This window comes from Rana temporaria, chromosome 1, assembly GCF_905171775.1.
Source record: "Rana temporaria chromosome 1, aRanTem1.1, whole genome shotgun sequence".
In the NCBI taxonomy this organism is placed as follows: domain Eukaryota; kingdom Metazoa; phylum Chordata; class Amphibia; order Anura; family Ranidae; genus Rana; species Rana temporaria.
The window spans coordinates 448,481,120-448,500,224 of record NC_053489.1 but is presented as its reverse complement, the minus strand read 5'-3'; the positions used below and the strand labels follow the sequence as shown (position 1 = coordinate 448,500,224).

The following is a 19,105-nucleotide window of genomic DNA, read 5'->3' as shown; positions in this document are numbered from 1 at the left end:
TTAGATGGTGTTATTCTTCCACGAGTCGACCCTGACATGCTGGCCCGTCTGAACGCCCCTATTTCCTTGGAGGAAATCGCTATCACCATAGGTGGACTTTCTGCGGATAAGGCCCCGGGTCCAGATGGGTATTCTTCCGAATTTTATAAGCTACTGAAAGCGGAAATGGCCCCAATGCTACTGTCTGTATACAACCACATCTGGAGTGGAGGACCTTACCTCCCAACAGGTCATCTGGCAAATATTAAACTCATAGCTAAGAAGGGTAAGGACCCCCTGGACCCCGGCTCTTTCCGCCCCATCTCCCTACTTAACGTAGACTCCAAGATACTCTCTAAAATAGAAGCATCAAGGCTAGGCGATATAATGCCCTTCATTATACATAAAGCACAGTCGGGTTTTACCAAAGGACGCTCTGCTTCTGCCAATATTCGTAAAGTAATGGTGGCACTCGATTTTGCACAAGTTCATCCCTCACAAGAAGTAGCTATTATCACATTGGACGCCGAAAAGGCGTTCGATAACGTTAGCTTCCGCTGGTTATCCCTGGTGATGCACAGCTTTGGTCTAGTGGGCCCTTTCAATACATTCATTCACAACATGTACTCAACACCCTCTGCCACAGTAACAGCAGCTGGGATCCAGTCACCCCCCTTCAGGCTCCACAAGGGTACAAGGCAGGGATGCCCCCTTTCCCCTCTACTTTTTAATCTTGCCATAGAGCCTCTCTCACGTCTTCTAAATACTACCCCCCTTCTCCATGGCGTGACCTTCGGACACGAGGACATGAGAGTGGCTCTCTTCGCTGATGATATACTTATCTTCTTCACTTCCCCCGCGAACCGATGTCCCGGCCATCCAGAATATCTTCGATTCCTTTCGTAAATGTTCGGGGCTTAAAATAAACTTCTCTAAAAGCGAAATCCTCCCTCTGGGGTCATACACCCCTCCCCAAAGTCTCTCTCAAAATTCCTCCCTTTGGATCGCTCACAGCTATATCACGTATTTGGGGCTGAAGATAGGTAGGGAACCATCCTCTCTTTATTGTTTAAACTATCCGCCCCTGATAGAAAAAGTAGTTGGTGAGCTGGAGCTTTGGGCGGGTCTCCCGCTTTCGCTTTTTGGGAGATGCGCATTGTTCAAAATGGTAAGCTTTGCTCGCCTGCTCTACCCTCTGCAGACATTGCCTTTGCTTCTGAAGCATAAGGATGTTCAAACCATAAACACAGCCATTTCCAAATTCATTTGGAGAGGGGGCAGGCCGAGAATTGCATTGACCAAGCTATATCTCCCGAGGGGCGAGGGCGGAGCAGGCCTTCCAAATTTGAGATTATACAATTTAGCTTGCCTGTTGAGAATTGGAATAGATTGGATACGATCCTCCTCTCGCTACTCCAACTATGACTTGGAGTCAGCCATGATTTTTCCGGTGGATATGGCGGCACTCCTCCATAGTTCCCTCCAAAGCCTCCCCAATTCTATTAAACAAAACGTATTGTTCAGAGACACGGTGGTGGCCTGGAGGGAAGTGAGGAAAAAGCTGGGTCTATCCCCCCATGTTTCCACCCATCTGCCGATCCAGGGCAACCCTATGTTTACACCCAGTCTTCGCTATGAACCCTACTCTAAATGGAAAGATAAGGGCTTAACAAAAGTATGCTCTCTGTTCCATGAATCATCAGGCTCCCCTAAATCCCTGACTCAACTGTCCTTGGAATATTCTCTGCCACTAGGGCAATTTTTGTCGGTTATGCAATATGTTGATTTCATTGGTAAAGTGTGCCCCAAAAAATCTATCAGGTTCCAACCGTCCTTCTTAGATGCATTGATAGTTGGCAATAGTTACTCTATAACAGACTTATACTCCCCTCTGAATGTGCAGCTTGCTAAACCTTTGAGTGACACTTCCATGGCCAATTGGTCTCTGGTCCTCCCAACCCCAATTGTGGTGGAAGACATGGTTCGGGGCTATAGACTCACCAGGGCCCTCGCACCCAATGAATCCTGGAGAGAAACGCAATTTAAGATAATGCACAGAGCATATTACCCTTTTTCCACCACACGCTCTCCAGATATAGGCCCTGCCTGCCCTTGGTGCTTAAAACACAAACCTACCTTACTCCATCGTCTATGGGACTGTCCTGCTATTAGTGTTTTTTGGTCAAAGGTGGTAGGCTACATTTACAAAGTATCCGGCTGCCTATTGGAAAAAGAACCCAAACTGTTAATGTTTGGATGTCCACCCGAGGTTACGAACCGCTCTATAGTCTACAATCATCTCCCTCACGGCCTCCGCAACTGGACTCTTACTACACTATTGGTGGCGCGTAGAACCATCATGGCCCAATGGATTTCTGCCACCCCCCCTTCTCTTGCTGCAACGATTGAGTGCTTAAAGTCCCTGTTATACAGGGAAAACTTGGACTTATACAACAACCCTCTGAAATCAAGGGACAATTTTGATGCGAAATGGTCTTTTTTTGCCCACCTCACATTGTCTACATCTGAACGCCTGGCCTTATCAACCAGTCCTTTTGAGTATTTGAATAAACTACGTGCTGGACCTGGATCCCCCTCTGACCGTTCAGTTCCTTGAACGTCCATCACTCCAAACTCCCCCCACCCTCCCCCTTCCAGAATATACAAATGTATGTCTCATGGCTATTTGCATATCTATGTGTTTTCATGATATAAGCTTGTAAGTTTTGGTGCTACTATGTATGAAGTTTTCGTTTTATATACAGTATAATTTTCTCATGTCAAGCTAGCTAAAGTCCCCCCTTGTGGAGATGCTCACCTAGTTATCCCCCGGATGATCCATCTTCTCCTCTCCTCTCTACTTATTTCATACCCATCCTCTTCCCCTCCTCTCCTCTTCTACTACTCTTTTTCTTCTCTACCTATGCTTTTCTTACCCAACCTTTCATACATGCTACAACGGTAGAAGCACAGCCCTGACTCCAGGCATCCTATCCCTAGAGCATAGTTATTCCTTTTGTTATTTGTTAAGTAAGCATGCTCTTATGACAGCCATGACAATCTTTTGTCTGTAGACTTGATGCCTTACTGTACTATGTATGCCCCCTTTTTCTATTGTACGCAATGTCATTCTTGACCCTTATGCATGTTTTGTAACAAAGTAAAATCAATAAAAATGTTTTTGGAAAAAAAAAAAAAATTGTCGCTCTTTTTTTGTTTATAGCCCAAAAAATAAAAACCGCAGAGGTGATCAAATACCACCAAAAGAAAGCTCTATTTGTGGGGAAAAAAGGACGTCAAATTTGTTTGGGAGCCACGTCGCACGACTGCGCAATTGTCAGTTAAAGCGATGCAGTGCCGGAAGCTGAAATTTCACCTGGGCAGGAGGGGGGTATATGTGCCCAATAAGCAAGTGGTTAAAATACGAAATGATTTGAAACGATAAATATATATTCTCCAGAAATAATAAATTGATTCGAAAAGGAATTATTCTAACATAACGATTGTGACAAAATGAAAGGATTTACTTAAGGAATGAAACAAACAAATGTTTCCATGGTGCACATCTCTAGTAATTGCCAGTGTACAAACAGTGGAAAGCTTTCAGGGTTTTTTCTCCACCCTTTTTACTATTCCAGAACAAAAAGTTGGCATTTGCCCTATCTTAGATCTGAAGGACTTAAAGGGGTTGTAAAGCTTCGTGTTTTTCACCTTTAGGCCCCTTTCACACCTGTGGACCTTATGTGCGCTTTTTCATCCATCCGTGTACGGATGAAAAAGGAACATGCATCGATCCCTATGAGATAGCGTGTGTCAGCGGATGAACATGCACTAAAACCCGATCTCATCCGGGTCAGCAATCCTCAGATTCTGAAGACGGTGGAAAATCCTATTTTTCCATCCATCTGCGGATCGGATCGGGTGAACACGGAAAGACGTCCGTGTTCATCCATTCCCCCCCATAGGGGAGAGCGGAGATCTGACAGGGCGGTCCCTGCACTGTGCACAGTGTGCGGGGACCGCCCTGTCATCCACCGGCTCAGCGGGGATCAGCGCCTGCAAGGTAACCCCCCCGGGAGAGACACTGTATTTCTACACAACCCAAGGGTCCCGGGATCCCGGCCTGTAAAGGGCTTTTGCTACAAGATCTGACTGTTGCTTTTTTTGCCAGATCAATTATCAATGAGCCAGTTAGGATTTCTGCAAGCAAGTGTGCTAGAGGAAGAGAGAGGAGTGTATATAGACAGTATATAGGAGAATTGTCCCTGAAGAGTTCAAAGTCAAATGGGCATCCCATAATATCCCAATTGCCCATCCAAGTTTTATCTCCCCAATAAAATGCAAAAAAAAAGCACTGGACTGTGCAGGGTGGGGGGGAACTCTTTTCACCAGCGGCTCGAACATGGGGTGCGCCACACTTACTTGTTTTCTCTGGTCCAGTTATTGATCCTGTAGCTCCGTCTCCCCTTTATTTATTTATTTTCCTTTTTTATTACCTGTAAATAAGTTAATAAATACCGTTCATAAATATTGAAAAAAAAAAGTTTTGTGCTGCTTTTTCTTCACTTCAGAACATAATTTGTAAACATAATAAAATTGTATATGTTATCGGACATTAAACAACATTCAAATTATTGCAAGTGGTTCAAGAAACTCAAAATCATTGGTAAAGTGAATAATTCATGATCTGTCTCTATAAACTGAAAAGTGTAAACATGCCAACGCACATATTGAAAAATACAGTAATATGTTTATTCCTGATGAATTTGAACATATGTGCGATAGGTTCAATGATTATTTTTGTCACTTATAGCAAAAGAAGCACTCCCACGTAGCAACTAGTAGGGTTCCTATAGCAATGTCATGGCAACCCTGTGCCATCTTTTTCTCACTGTAGTGTCTCTATGTTCACACTGCACAGGAACACTGGACTGAACCATTTGGTATTCTATGCAGACACTATTTTTAGAAGTAGTCTTCTGTTCATTTTGAAAACATACATATTTGTGTGGCTTTAGAGACTACGTCTTGAAAAGGTGACGTGAAATATTTGAATCTTCCCACCTGCATTATATTTAAAGTGATATTTAAGGTTCAACTTTTTTTATTTTATTTAAATAACAAACATGTTACTTGCCTACTGTGTGCAGTGGACCACTGCACAGAGTATGTAAGTAACATGTTTGTTTAAAAGGAAAAAAAAAAAAAGTTGAATCTTAACCACTTAACCATTTCGCTGGCTAAAGACCAGAGCACTTTTTGCGATTCGGCACTGCGCTGCTTTAACTGACAATTGCGCAGTCGTGCGACGTGGCTCCCAAACAAAATGTACGTCCTTTTTTACCCCCAAATAGAGCTTTCTTTTGGTGGTATTTGATCACATCTGCGTTTTTTATGTTTTGTGCTAGAAGCAAAAATAGAGCGACAATTGTGAAAAAAAATAAATATTTTTTGCTTTTTGCCGCGGTCGGAGTCACGGAGCTCGCGGCCGGTGCGCGCGTACACAATATCGCTTCTTAAAGGGGATGTATATTTACGTTATTTTGCGCAGCCGCACCATTCTGTCAACATATATCGTCGTGCGGCGGTCGGCATGTGGTTAATTATCACTTTAAATTTAATGCAGGTGGAAAGATTCAACTATTTCACTTTACGATCCTCTTCTTCTTGGGTCCCCCGCGGGTGCTCCTGGCTCCTCCACCTTGACCAGTGCCTCCAATAGCAAGCCATTTGCTATGGGGCACTGGTGCTTGCTCGTTACCGAGTCCTGCTCTATGCATCCATAAGACACACAGAGCCACGTCTCAGCCCTGCCCCCGCTCTCTCCTCATTGGCTCACTGGCTGTGATTGACAGGAAGTCCCAGGACAGCCGAGGCTCTTGTGCACATCGCTGGATCAAGAGGGGGATCAAGTGAGTATTGGGGGGGGGGCTGAGGGGGGAGCAGCACACAGTTTTTTACCTTCATGCATAGAATTCATGAAGGTAAAAAATCCTTCAGCCTTTACATCCACTTTAACATGATGTAATTGCAATTTTGGATAAGCACACACACATTATTAATTTTAACCTAAACAGATACATAGCTAGATAGCTGAAACAACCAATATACACGTCTCTCTCTTCTGCCTGGTTCACACTATTGCGACTCAGCAAACCACGTTTGCACAGGACCGCAGCTCGTTTATTTGAATGGTCTGCTGTGGCTGCGCTTCATGCAGGAAAAAGGTTCCTGCAACATTTTTAAAATGCAGCGGCAGTGAAATTGCATGGTGCTTTTGCACCATGTGATTTCCCGGCGGTTCCCACACCCAAAATGGCTCTGCGTGAGGGTTTCTTTGAGAACAAATGGCAGCCCCATATGTTTTTAAAGAGCAGTGCTTTCTGGCTGCGGGTGGGGGAACAGGTGCAATTCTGACACCCGCAACCACCTTCAATAGCGTGAACCTAGGCAAGGCCATTTTCTTCATCCGATGGACACTTATGTTTTTTGGCTGTACATTTTACGTTCTATGATATAGTGAGGATTTGTAGGCAACTGCTGTTAAAAAAAAAAAAAAAAAGAATATGGGAAAAAAATTGTGTGAACCTAGACTGAAGGAAAATTTGAAGTACATTTGCATAGTAAATTTTGAAAATTTTTGAATTACATTTTTTTTCATCTGTTGCAAAAGCGTAATATAAAATGTGGTGTATACTTCCAGGAAAAAACTAGACATGGCCTTTAATGTGTTAACATGAATGTGCTGGTAGGATATTGTACTCATTAATTCACAGTTCTTTGAAATGATCGAATGTTTATTTGTAAAAGGTAAAATACAAATTGTGTACATGGCATGAAATAATTAACTGCTTAAGCAAGAAAAGCCTCTGGTTTCCCTATGGGGGGTAAAATTAGTCAATTTTTCATATGGAAAGTTGAAGGTTGCTTTTTCCAGGGAGGTTTATAACACGGCACAGTGACTGCTTCTTAATAATTCAGAGTCTTGCCACGAACAGTTTGTTCTAACCGTTTGTATAAATAGAAAACATCCTTATTCTGTCCATGATGGTATTTGGATGCACAACTGTACAAACCAGTTGTATGTGTGCTGTGCATTGTGTGTCTGCTGCCTTCCATTCTGCAGGCAATTTTTAACTAATGTGACTGCCTGGATTTAGTGGATATGGATTTTCTGGATTTTCAGGCCTATTATAAACCAGGCTGATTTTTGGGTTCCTTTAATATAATCTTTTACCCTCTTGCCTAAATACTGGGTCGTCCGCAAAAATATATACTCGCCCACCCAGCAAATCCAGTGCTGGCTTGTAAAAAGCCATTGCAGCACTTCCAGGTCCTTCACCACTATCTTCTCCTCTGACATCATCAGAGTGCCAGCTGTCTCTTCCAGGTTCTTGGAGCTAGACCCCTGAAAATGCACAGCAGTGCATGCGCAGCGTGACCGAGAGTTCCTGGTGCATGCCTCCTGGAATTTTGACATTGCTATCTCAAGAGGCTTTTAGAAGGGGGGTGAAAGTGGAACTTTAGTCAGTCCTACTAGATAACTTAAGGCCCTTTTGCAGGTATAGCTATGTAAAACATAAAAAATAAGTGCCCATACTGTTTAAAATCCAGCAATATACTGTCTCGCCCCGCTCTGCACATGCTCAGTTGCTCTTTATTTTTAGGCACTGTGCTAAAAATCAGAGCCACTAGAGGCCGATCTGCTGACAGCATAAAGATTTACTGTTACTCAGGGGCCCTGGGCTTCAGCAAAATTGAAGCCTCACACAAGAAAAAACAAGAACAATGCAGAAGGCATTTACAGCACACATTTATTTTGGTAGCGTAACCATTAATACTGAATGCATGTTCTTTGCTAAAGAACAATAATTTTTTAGCAAGTTGTTATGGGTAAGTTCATAGAAAATAGGAAGCGGAGGACTGGGTCCTGCAGAAAAGCCACTTAAAGGGTCACTAAAGGATTTTTTTTTTTTTAGCTAAACAGCTTCCTTTACCTTACTGCAGTCCTGGTTTCATGTCCTCATTGTTCGTTTTTGCTATGATGTTGCTGTAATTCTTCTCTGTTCTGAACAGTCTGTTTCCTGATGAAAAAAGTCATGGGAGCTTTCTCTCTGTGGCACTAATCAAGTAGGTGTGATTACTGTGTGTCTTAAACCCCTCAGAACCAATCACTTTTGTTTTACAAACCATCACTGCCCTCTATTGGCTCTGTGTCTCTTCACAGAAGCATGAAACTAGATGCATAAACAAAACTGAAACTACAGGTACATTATATGATTTTTATCTATTTTTAATCATTTTTAAAAGGAATCGTTAACTATTATGTCTCTATACCCTGTAAACAGTCATTTCAGCAAAAAAAATGTTTTCCTTTACAACTCCTTTAACCCTCCAATAAAACAAATAAAAATGTGCTATCTACAGTTGTATTCAAAATTATTCAACCCCCACTGAAATTGATTGCTTTGCCCAGTTTGACATTGATTTTGATCATTCAGTCATCCTGCTTACAATTAAATCAAAGAGGCATGTGTAGGTCACACAAATATAACATAACATTTATAATGAAATAACCACAAATGTCTTTTCTGTGCTCACATCATTATCAGTTTTATTCAACCCCCAATTGACATTCAATCTTAGTACTTAGTACAACATCCTTTTACAGTTATAACAGCTTTTAAACTTGAAGCATAGCTTGACACAAGTGTCTTGCAGCGATCTACGGGTATCTTCGCCCATTCGTCATGGGCAAAAGCCTCCAGTTCAGTCACATTCTTAGGCTTGCGCACTGCAACTGCTTTCTTTAAGTCCCACCAGAGGTTCTCAGTCGGAATTTAAGTCTGGTGACTGCGATGGCCACTCCAAAATGTTCCAGCCTTTAATCTGCAACCATGCTCTAGTGGACTCGGAGGTATGCTTGGGATCATTGTCCTGTTAAAAGGTCCAACGTCTCCCAAGCCTCAGGTTTGTGACGGACTGCATCACATTGTTATCCACTATCTCCTGGTACTGAAGAGAATTCATGGTACCTTGCACATGCTGAAGCTTCCCTGTACCTGCAGAAGCAAAACAGCCCCAAAGCATGATTGACCCCCCGCCATGCTTCACAGTAGGCAAGGTGTTCTTTTCATCATAGGCCTTGTTCTTCCTCCTCCAAACATAGCGTTGATCCATGGGCCCAAACACTTCTAATTTTGTTTCATCAGTCCACAGAACACAATCCCAAAACTTCTGTGGTTTGTCCACATGATTTTTGCATACTGCAGTCGACTCTTCTTATTCTTTGGAGACAGCAAGGGGGTGCGCCTGGGAGTTCTGGCATGGAGGCCTTCATTACACAGTGTGCACCGTATTGTCTGAGCAGAAACTTCAGTACCCACATCTGACAAATCTTTTCTCAGTTCCTCAGCAGTCACAAGGGGACTTTTCTCCACTCTACGCTTCAGGTAGCGCACAGCAGTCAAAGTCAGCATCTTCTTTCTGCCACGACCAGGTAGCGTTTCAACAGTGCCCTTTGCCTTTAATTTGCGAATGATGCTTCCTATGGTGTCTCTTGGTATGTTTAACATCTTTGCAATCTTCTAGCCATTGCCCTTCCTGTGAAGAGTAATCACCTCTTCTCTTGTCTTCCCCGACCATTCTCTTGACTTCACCATGTTTGTAACCACACCAGTAAATGTCTAGAAGGAGCTGAGTATCACAGTCATTTTAAAGCTGCCTGATTGGTGCTTATTAGGCTTTATTGCTGCTCCCTGACATCCACAGGTGTTTTCAATACCTGATTGAAAACACTTCAATGAACCTCTGTTCTTTAGAGTGGTAGTCTTTAAGGGGTTGAGTAATTGTGTAAATGAAGAATTCACAAAATAAACATTTACTACTGTATTACAAAACCAATTGATGTCATTTTAGTTGCATATGGTTCTTTAAGAAGTCCTTGTAGGATTTCATTCTGAATACAATTACAAATGTACACTAAATTCCCTAAAACCCTTTACAGCATTGGGGGGTTGAATAATTTTGAACACAACTGTATTTGCATAAGAGAGGGGAAGAAGATATAAATAAGTGATAGAGTGAAGGTCCCCTTTAAAGTGTGCATACTTGCTAGCCTTCTTTTTTTCTTTTCTTTTTTTTGTTATGATTCCAGAATATATTGTATTGTTACGTAAAGGAGAAGTACTGACAAAGCTCATTTGGCCGTACCTCTCCTGTGGATTACAGGAGTGCAGTTTGTTTTTCACTCCTGTGACCTGTTTTCAGCAGATGTCACAGAGCTGGTCCTGGCTCCGGAAAGATCATGACCATATGGTCGGGATCCACCCACATGCCTGGACCGGAACCCGGCTCAGCCCCTCAGCAAGCCACTGAGAGCCTGAGTCGGCTGCTCCCTTCCTCTCAAAGCCCAGTGCTCCAGTAAGTATATACAGTATATTGTACATTCACATCAGTCCCTACCCTCCAAGAGCTTACAATCTAAGGTCCCTGACTCATGTTCATACATACACATACTAGAGCCAATTTAGACAGGAGCGATTTAACCTAGCAGCATGTGTTTGGAGTGTGGGAGGAAATCCACGCAAGCACAAGGAGAACATGCAAACTCCAGGCCGTGGTTGAGGTTTGAAGTGACCAACCCTAGAGCTGCCAGGCAGGATTGCTGACCACTCAGCCACTGTGCTTATTTTACAATTGATTTTTATCACTTTTTAAAACCAGAGGTTTTAGGTTTGTTGTAGTTTTATGGGCACGCACAATTTTTTAAAGTTTGACATTTCATGAATCTATTTACTTGGCACAACCTTATCTTTTCTATTTTTCAAAAAACTGGGTAATATATTTGCTTTTGTGTGCCCCAAAATAAAATTTTAGTGTATTTTTTACAGCTCAAATCCATTTATTTCTATGGTGAATGGAGATTACTGCAGAACATACTGGGGTTGATGTACTAAGAAATATGGGAAGCATTGGTCGATCTACATTTAGTTACTCCCATTTAAGCCAATTAAGACTTCAACTAGGCGAACATCAGACTGAAAAAGTGCGCTATTACCAGCGAACATGCCTTTGTAAATGTCAAATCTGCATATCCGCGAATTTGCAAGTTCCAATTGCTACTGCACTGCAACCATGATCACATGAATGTGAATAAAACATTTTTATGTGAGATGTGTGCTACCTCATGTGCATGTATTTATGTATATTCCAACTAGTATTCTTAGTTTAAATAAATAGGGCATGGTCAGAGTGAATCGTGGAAGTATTGTGAGAGGCGATCTAACGCCGCTGTTTTAACCTTTTTGCACTTTTTAATTCTTTTGATGTAAGCATTAATTTGTCTTTTAATAAACCACATATTCTTTAAAAGATTTACGCTATGGGAGGCATTATATCCATTTTAATCCCGTATGTGGTCTGGAGTTATTAGCGATACTTCAAGAGCCTGGAGCTTGGATCCCATCAGGCCATACGTTTGTCCATAAGGCTTTTTATTTACAATATTGAGGTGAGAGTTCTGTGAGCACTGAGTTGTTTGGTGATGGCACGTTGTTTGGTGGAAGGTCAGCGAACAAGGACTTTATTCATTTTATCCACTGATACTTGGACAATTTATTGTATTATTTGTTTTGGTTCACTCATGATTGATTGATTTATATTATTTAACCACAAGGTCAAACAGAGTGACACTGGAGAAACTGCGCAAGATCACTTGATTTATTTAAGTATTCCTAGTTTGTTTTCTTCTTTTGCTAACGAATGCAGTTACGAATAGGTATTACAGAGTAATCTTAAACGCATATTAAAACACACAAAAGCAGCACTCAAGGTATTAAACAATATCAAATAGTAAGTGTGCATTTATGGAACCAATGGTGCAATTAAGATAATAAAGTCCCAATGCCACAGTCCTGCAATGAATAACACAGTTGTGAGTGAAAATCAGTACGAAATGGGTTCAGTTTCACGCATATGAGAGAAAGCTGCCACCAACACCTCCACGAGTGAAAAACGCCCCCTCTAGATTAAATTCTTACCCAAATCTTGCTAGATCATAGGCATAGGCATACACAGTAGATCTTTAATTGGACAATCTCTCCACGGATCAGACTGCAGTTAGGAGGGTAGATCAAATTTTTATTTCTGATTTCTATTTTCACTTCCTCCTTCTCGGCCTCTGCGATAAGGGCCTCTTTCCCACAACCCTGGCAGGTGGTTGTCAGGGTCTGCGGGTGGGTGGCTTATCGGAATCTGAAAGACACCTTTTACATAGGCGTCTGAAAAATGCCTATGAGAATTGGTATCGGGTACATCGTACCCCTACCTATTCACCCAAAAAGTATCAAAATGTAAAAAAAAGTGTCCTGCGATGTCCATTCACCGTCCATCACGCCGCCCGACGGACCGGAAAAAAACGTTTAACGCTCCACCTCGATGGGAGGCCTCCCATAACCGGATGCTCCTGCCCCCTTAGGACGTCACATGATGTCAGAAGGAGGCAGGGTCATTCGGTTACATCACCGGGTGGCCCCACCCTCACTAATATAACCGCTGTCAAAGCAAAGATAGAGCAGTCAGGGGGGGCCTCCCATAGAGGCATAACTTTGTTCTTTTTTTTTTTTTCTGGTCTGTTGGGCGGCGTGGATGGACACTTTTTCTTTTTTAATAAAAGAATTGTCAAATTGTCAAAAACGTTCTCTTGTTTTTACATGTCGACACATTTTGGTGAATGGGTAGGGGTACGATGTACCCGATACCCATTCACATAGGGGGGAGGACAGGTTCTGGGGGCCCCCTTGTTAAATGGGGATTCCAGATTCTGATAAGCCCCCCGCCCGCAGACCCCGACAACAACCGACATGGGGACAAGGTGCTTTGGGGTGTTGACGGCATGTGGCCTGGTATGGTTCAGGGGGGGAGGGCAATCGATTGTCCCCCCCATCCTGACCTGCCAGGCTGCCTGCTCGGATAAGGGTCTGGTATGGATTTTGAGGGGGACACCACCCCATTTTTTTTGCATGGAGTTCCCTTAAAATCTATGCCAGACACAAAGGGCCTTTTTGGGGGGCCCACGCCAAATTTGGGGGGTTTAATCACTTCAGCCCCGGAAGGTTTGGCCCCTAATGACCAAACCATTTTTTGCAATTCGGCACTGCATCGCTTTAACTGACCTTTTTTGATCCACAAATAACGCTTTTTGTGGTATTTGATCACCTCTTGCTATAAACACAAAAAGACAAACACATTAAAAATAAAAAATACAATTTTTAGTTTCTGCTATAATACCTATCCAAAAAAAATGTATTCTAGAAGTTATTGTGTCAACAAACTATGGGATAGATTTAGGAACTTTTATTTTTTTGATTGTTTTTACTGGTAATGGTCTGCAATTTTTAGCAGGACTGCAACATAGTGATGGACAAATCTGACCCTAAGTGACACTTTTTGGTGACATTATTATAATGATCAGTGCTATAAAAATGCACTGGTCAATGTAAAAATGACACTGGCAGGGAAGGGGTTAACACTACGGGGCGATCAAGGGGTTAATTGTGTTCCCTGGGTGTGTTCTAACTGTAGGGGGCTGGGCTGCCAGGAACATGACAGAGCTCACTGTTCCCGATCACTGGGAACAGTAGATCTCGGTCATGTCACTAGGCAGAACGGTGAATCGCCTTGTTTACATAGGCAGTTCCTCCGTTCTGCCTCTCATCACCAAGATCGCGGGTCGCCGGCTAACATTGAGTTGGTGCTTAGAGAGAATTCACATTTAGTTGACAGATTTCATGGTTTACCTGGTCCATAAAAGAATTAATAGAGCCCTAAAATTCAGTATTGGAGCAAAAATATTTTATTTTTTGGGTTTTTCTTCCCCCTCCCTCCATTACTTTCTATTCAAGGACTTGCATGTGTGCAGAACCAAATACTTTTGTATGCAACTATATTTATAACAGATTTAACTGGGTATGAATAGTTTGCAATTCAAACGTAAAGGAAAAAATAAACATTTGGCACATTAATGTACTTGGGCAAAAAAAAAAAAAAAAGGCATTGAAATGATGGTTCATCATTTGACCATATAGTTAGAGGGTAAAATTATAATCGTTTGGAAATACTAACCACACAAAATTGTGACTCAATTAATATTTGCATCAGCAATGGTATTGTTTGTGAAGACACCTGTGGGAGTTTCAAATTAGATTTTTGTGAAAAAATATATTTTACCAAAACATGAAAACATTACACCTAACTAGCATTCTTTAGACCCCTTTCACACTGGAGGCGTTTTTCAGGCGCTTTAGTGCTCAAAATAGCGCCTATAAAGCACCTGAAAAATGCCACATCTGCAATCCCAGTGTGAAAGCCTGAGCGCTTTCACACTGGGGTGCTGCGCTGGCAGGACGTCAAAAAAAGTCCTGCAAGCAGCGGCAATTTGCGGACGGTTTTTAACCCTTTAATCGACTGCTAGCGGGGGGAAAGCTCCCTGCTAGCGGCCGAAAAGCACCTCTAAAACAAAGGTAAAGCACCGCTAGTTTTACCGCAAATGCCCCCGCCCTGTCAGTGTGAAAGGGCACTAAAAAAAATAAAAAATATGGAAGAAGCAACATAAAAACTGAGCAAGGACAATTTATTTTAAGCATGAACTGTCCACTAAACCAATCATTTATTATTCCGTTCACATACATGCTTGTAACAACCCAGTATGTTTTTTTTTTTTTTATGTTTGTAAAGAAGGGAGGCAAGGGCATCCAGACACCCTTTGTGCCAAATGGCTCATCTGTCCCCTTTGGATAATATACAACTGCCACTTGCCAATTTAATACATTGCAAGGAACCGCAAAACACTATGGTCCAATAAAATGCATATAACATTTTTTTCTTGTCTCCCCTCCTATTTAGTTTCATAAAACGCTAAGCATACAAAGTCACACACTAATCAACTTTGATCTTTGTTTTTCAGTGCAACTTCCGGAGTTATTATCTCAGAATGAGTGAAAAGGATGGCAACGCAGACAGCTTGTTTCTTAAAGATGATACTGCCAAAGGTGAAAAATCAGAAGTCCGTGTACACAGCTGGCAACATGCAATACAGAAGAAGGCCTCGCGAGCTGGGAAGCAAATGCATAAAGTGACAGTGGGAAGCATCCGTGGTTTCCTCTACCGGAATGCCTTTGTAATACTCACCGTCATATCCGTAGTGCTGGGTATAGTATTTTGTACTTATATTTACTGTAATCCATTTCCTTTGTATAAAGATCATGTCTACACCAAATGTGTTGAACTCGCTTCCCAGTAGAACCTCCTCCCAGATTCTGTTGTATTCAAATACCCCCCCCCCCCCATACCTTTCTGCATTTGAGGAAAGGTATTGGTACTTGCAAAACTGGTATTGGTGCAACCCTAGTACCAAGCCATCAGTAGCAGATCCTTGAAAGGGTTAAGAAAGATTTTCTGTAAAGGTGAACGAACACCTTAAAGTGTTTGTTACCCTAAACAAAATAGATCCTGTTACCTTAAAGCATAAATAACAGCACAGTGCTTGTGCTATGCAATTTGGCCACCTGTATAACCAAAAAACACCTGGCTGATCCTGCCTGGTTCTCCCCTCCCCCCTGTAAACTGACCACGGTTTATCATGGCTGCTGAGCCCAGACACGTGGTCGGTTTACATTCCTCTGCCATCCACAGCTCTGCTCTCCCCCCTCCCCTCCCTGCCTGTCAGCTCGAGACACTGACTGCCATACAAAAAAAAACTATATTAGATTTGTTTGATCCCATCTGTTAAATAACGATATGTATCCCAGTGCCTGTATAAAAACTATGCTGATTTCTACCTAATATCAGAGCGTCTCCCGGTACTCATGTGACCACTCGTCTCTCTGCGCCTCTCCTCCTGGCTCACGTCGGTAGGAGTTCTCGGGGCCCCATCTGCTAAAGCTGTTGGCTGGAGAGAGGTGAGAGCCAAGGAGTCACGCGAGTGCCAGGAGAATCTCTGATGTAAGATAGAGATATCGGCATAGATTTTATACAGCACAGGCACTGGGACGCATATCGTTATATAACATGGTATAAATATAATATCAGCTCAAAAATGCTAATGCCGCCCTCCTTTCAATATTTAGCACAGCTCAGCGCTCAAGGATGCACACTGAGACACTATGGTCACAGAACACTTGATAAATAAAATTGTAGCAGCTGCTTAAAAAGGTCAGTAATAAAATAAACAGATAGATATATAACTTTAAAACTAAAAGTCCAAAGTTCAATATATAGCTGTAGCAGCGCTACTTTCAGACCAACGTCTGAAACACTTCTATATGTCCAAATCCATATAGGAAATCAGATGACAGTGCAAGTGGATGAATAAACAAAGAAAGATCCTTTAATTAGTGCTCCTTTCACCAGAGGGGGCGTTCACCTCGTGGGGGGAATTAAACTCCCCTTATGGGGATGCATTCACCACAAATATGGAAATATAAAGCCTTGAATAAAATATCTCTGTATGTCTCCTGGATACTGCACTCTCCACCAGCCAATGTGTGTTATGTCCAATCAAACCGTCGTCACATATAATGAAAGGAACTCATATAGTGTGATATTGCTTTTAAAACACAGGTTTATTGAGCCCCCAAACACATCCCCAAATACAATATGCGTACCATAAAGTTAAAAGTAACAAGCAAAATAAATATAATGCCAGTACTGTGCCTGTATCCCTCCTGGCCGAACAGTGCAGCTGCTGTAAAAAGCCTCCTCTCCTGTTCCTGGTCACGGGGGCCGTACAGTCTGTTTGGTCACTGGATTAGCGTCACGCCCTGACGCGTTTCGTCATTGGCGACTGCTTCAGAGGGCGCCCTCTGAAGCAGTCATCCAATGACGAAACGCGTCAGGCGTGACGCTAATCCAGTGACCAAACAGACTGTACGGCCCCCGGGACCAGGAACAGGAGAGGAGGCTTTTTACAGCAGCTGCACTGGGATACAGGCACAGTACTGGCATTATATTTATTTTGCTTGTTACTTTTGGGGGCTCAATAAACCTGTGTTTTAAAAGCAATATCACACTATATGAGTTCCTTTCATTATATGTGACGACGGTTTGATTGGACATAACACACATTGGCTGGTGGAGAGTGCAGTATCCAGGAGACATACAGAGATATTTTATTCAAGGCTTTATATTTCCATATTTGTGGTGAGTGCATCCCCATAAGGGGAGTTTAATTCCCCCCACGTGGTGAATGCCCCCTCTGGTGAAAGGAGCACTAATTAAAGGATCTTTCTCTGTTTATTCATCCACTTGCACTGTCATCTGATTTCCTATATGGATTTGGACATATAGAAGTGTTTCAGACGTTGGTCTGAAAGTAGCGCTGCTACAGCTATATATTGAACTTTGGACTTTTAGTTTTAAAGTTATATATCTATCTGTTTATTTTATAAATATAATATAGTGGCTTAAAGGGTCAGTAAAGGAAAACATTTTATTAGCTAAATAGCTTCCTTTACCTTAGTGCAGTGCTGTTTTCATGCCCTCATTGTTCGTTTTAGCACAGATGTTGATGTATGGCTTTTCTGTTCTCCCCACTTCCTGGTTGTCTGTGTGAGAAAAGCATAGAAGAGCGAGGATTCATGCTGTGTGGACAAACGTGCTCGCCCCCTCCTCTGCAGACTACATCTCTGCGTCTGGACAAATAAGGGATTTAATCCATTGTCACTATTTTTAAAATGAAATCAATACACTATTAAGACTTTGTACGATACAGTAGTGCATTTTAGCCCAATTTTTTCTTTAGTGATCCTTTAACCACTTAAAGCGGGGGTTCACCCTATAAAAAAAAATAAAAAAAATTTCTTCTAGCATAAAATTCGGCATAGTAGCGCGAGCTACAGTATGCCTGTCTTAATTTTTTTATCCCCGTACTCACTGTTATATCGTACATAGAAGATTCCGACTGCCCACGGGGAATGGGCGTTCCAATCCAGATGGAAGGTGATTGACGGCCGGCTCTGGCGCGTCACGCTTCTCCGGAAATAGCCGAAATAGGCTTGGCTCTTCACGGCGCCTGCGCATAGTCTGTGCGCAGGCGCCGTGAAGAGCCGAGACCTACTCCGGCTGTCTTCGGGGAGCGTGACGTGCCAGAGCCGGCCGTCAATCACCCTCCCTCTTGAAAGGAACGCCCATTCCCCGCGGGCAGTCGGACTCTTCTATGAACGATATAACAGTGAGTACGGGGATAAAAAAATTAAGACAAGCATACTGTAGCTCGCGGTACTATGCCGAATTTTATGCTAAAAAGTTGTTCTGCAGGGTGAAACACCGCTTTAAGGACCGGACCAATATGCTGCCTAAAGACCCAAGGTGTTTTTACAGTTCGGAACTGCGTCGTTTTAACAGACAATTGCGCGGTCGTGCGACGTGGCTCCCAAACAAAATTGGCGTCCTTTTTTCCCCACAAATAGAGCTTTCTTTTGGTGGTATTTGATCACCTCTGCGGTTTTTATTTTTTGCGCTATAAACAAAAATAGAGCGACAATTTTGAAAAAAATGCAATATTTTTTACTTTTTGCTATAATAAATATCCCCCAAAAACATATATACATTTTTTTTCCCTCAGTTTAGGCCGATACGTATTCTTCTACCTATTTTTGGTAAAAAAAAATCGCAATAAGCGTTTATCGATTGGTTTGCGCAAATCTTATAGAGTTTACAAAATAGGGGATAGTTTTATTGCATTTTTATTAATTTTTTTTTTTTACTCCTAAACGCGGCGATCAGCGATTTTTTTCGTGATTGCGACATTATGGGGGACACTTCGGACAATTTTGACACATTTTTGGGACCATTGTCGCTTTACAGCAAAAAATGCATTTAAATTGCATTCTTTATTGTGAAAATGACAGTTGCAGTTTGGGAGTTAACCACAGGTGGCGCTGTAGGATTTAGTGTACACTTAGTGTGTGTTTACAACTGTAGGGGGGTGTGGCTGTAGGAATGACGTCATCGATCGAGTCTCCCCTATAAAGGGGATCACTCGATCGATGCAGCGCCATAGTGAAGCACTGGGAAGCCGTGTTTACATACGGCTCTCCCCGTTCTTCAGCTCCGGGGAGCGATCGCG

At 42.4% G+C, this 19,105-nt stretch overlaps 1 protein-coding gene across 1 annotated transcript in view; it reads left to right on the top strand.

Moving 5' to 3' along the window:
* The window catches only part of LOC120916357 (excitatory amino acid transporter 1-like), an 86,521-nt gene that overhangs the window by 11,268 nt on the left and 56,148 nt on the right, over positions 1-19,105 (top strand). The window contains exon 2 of the mRNA XM_040327277.1: positions 14,945-15,188. Coding sequence (XP_040183211.1) covers positions 14,972-15,188 — 217 coding nt within the window. The 5' untranslated portion in view covers positions 14,945-14,971. The remainder of the gene's footprint in view (positions 1-14,944; positions 15,189-19,105) is intronic.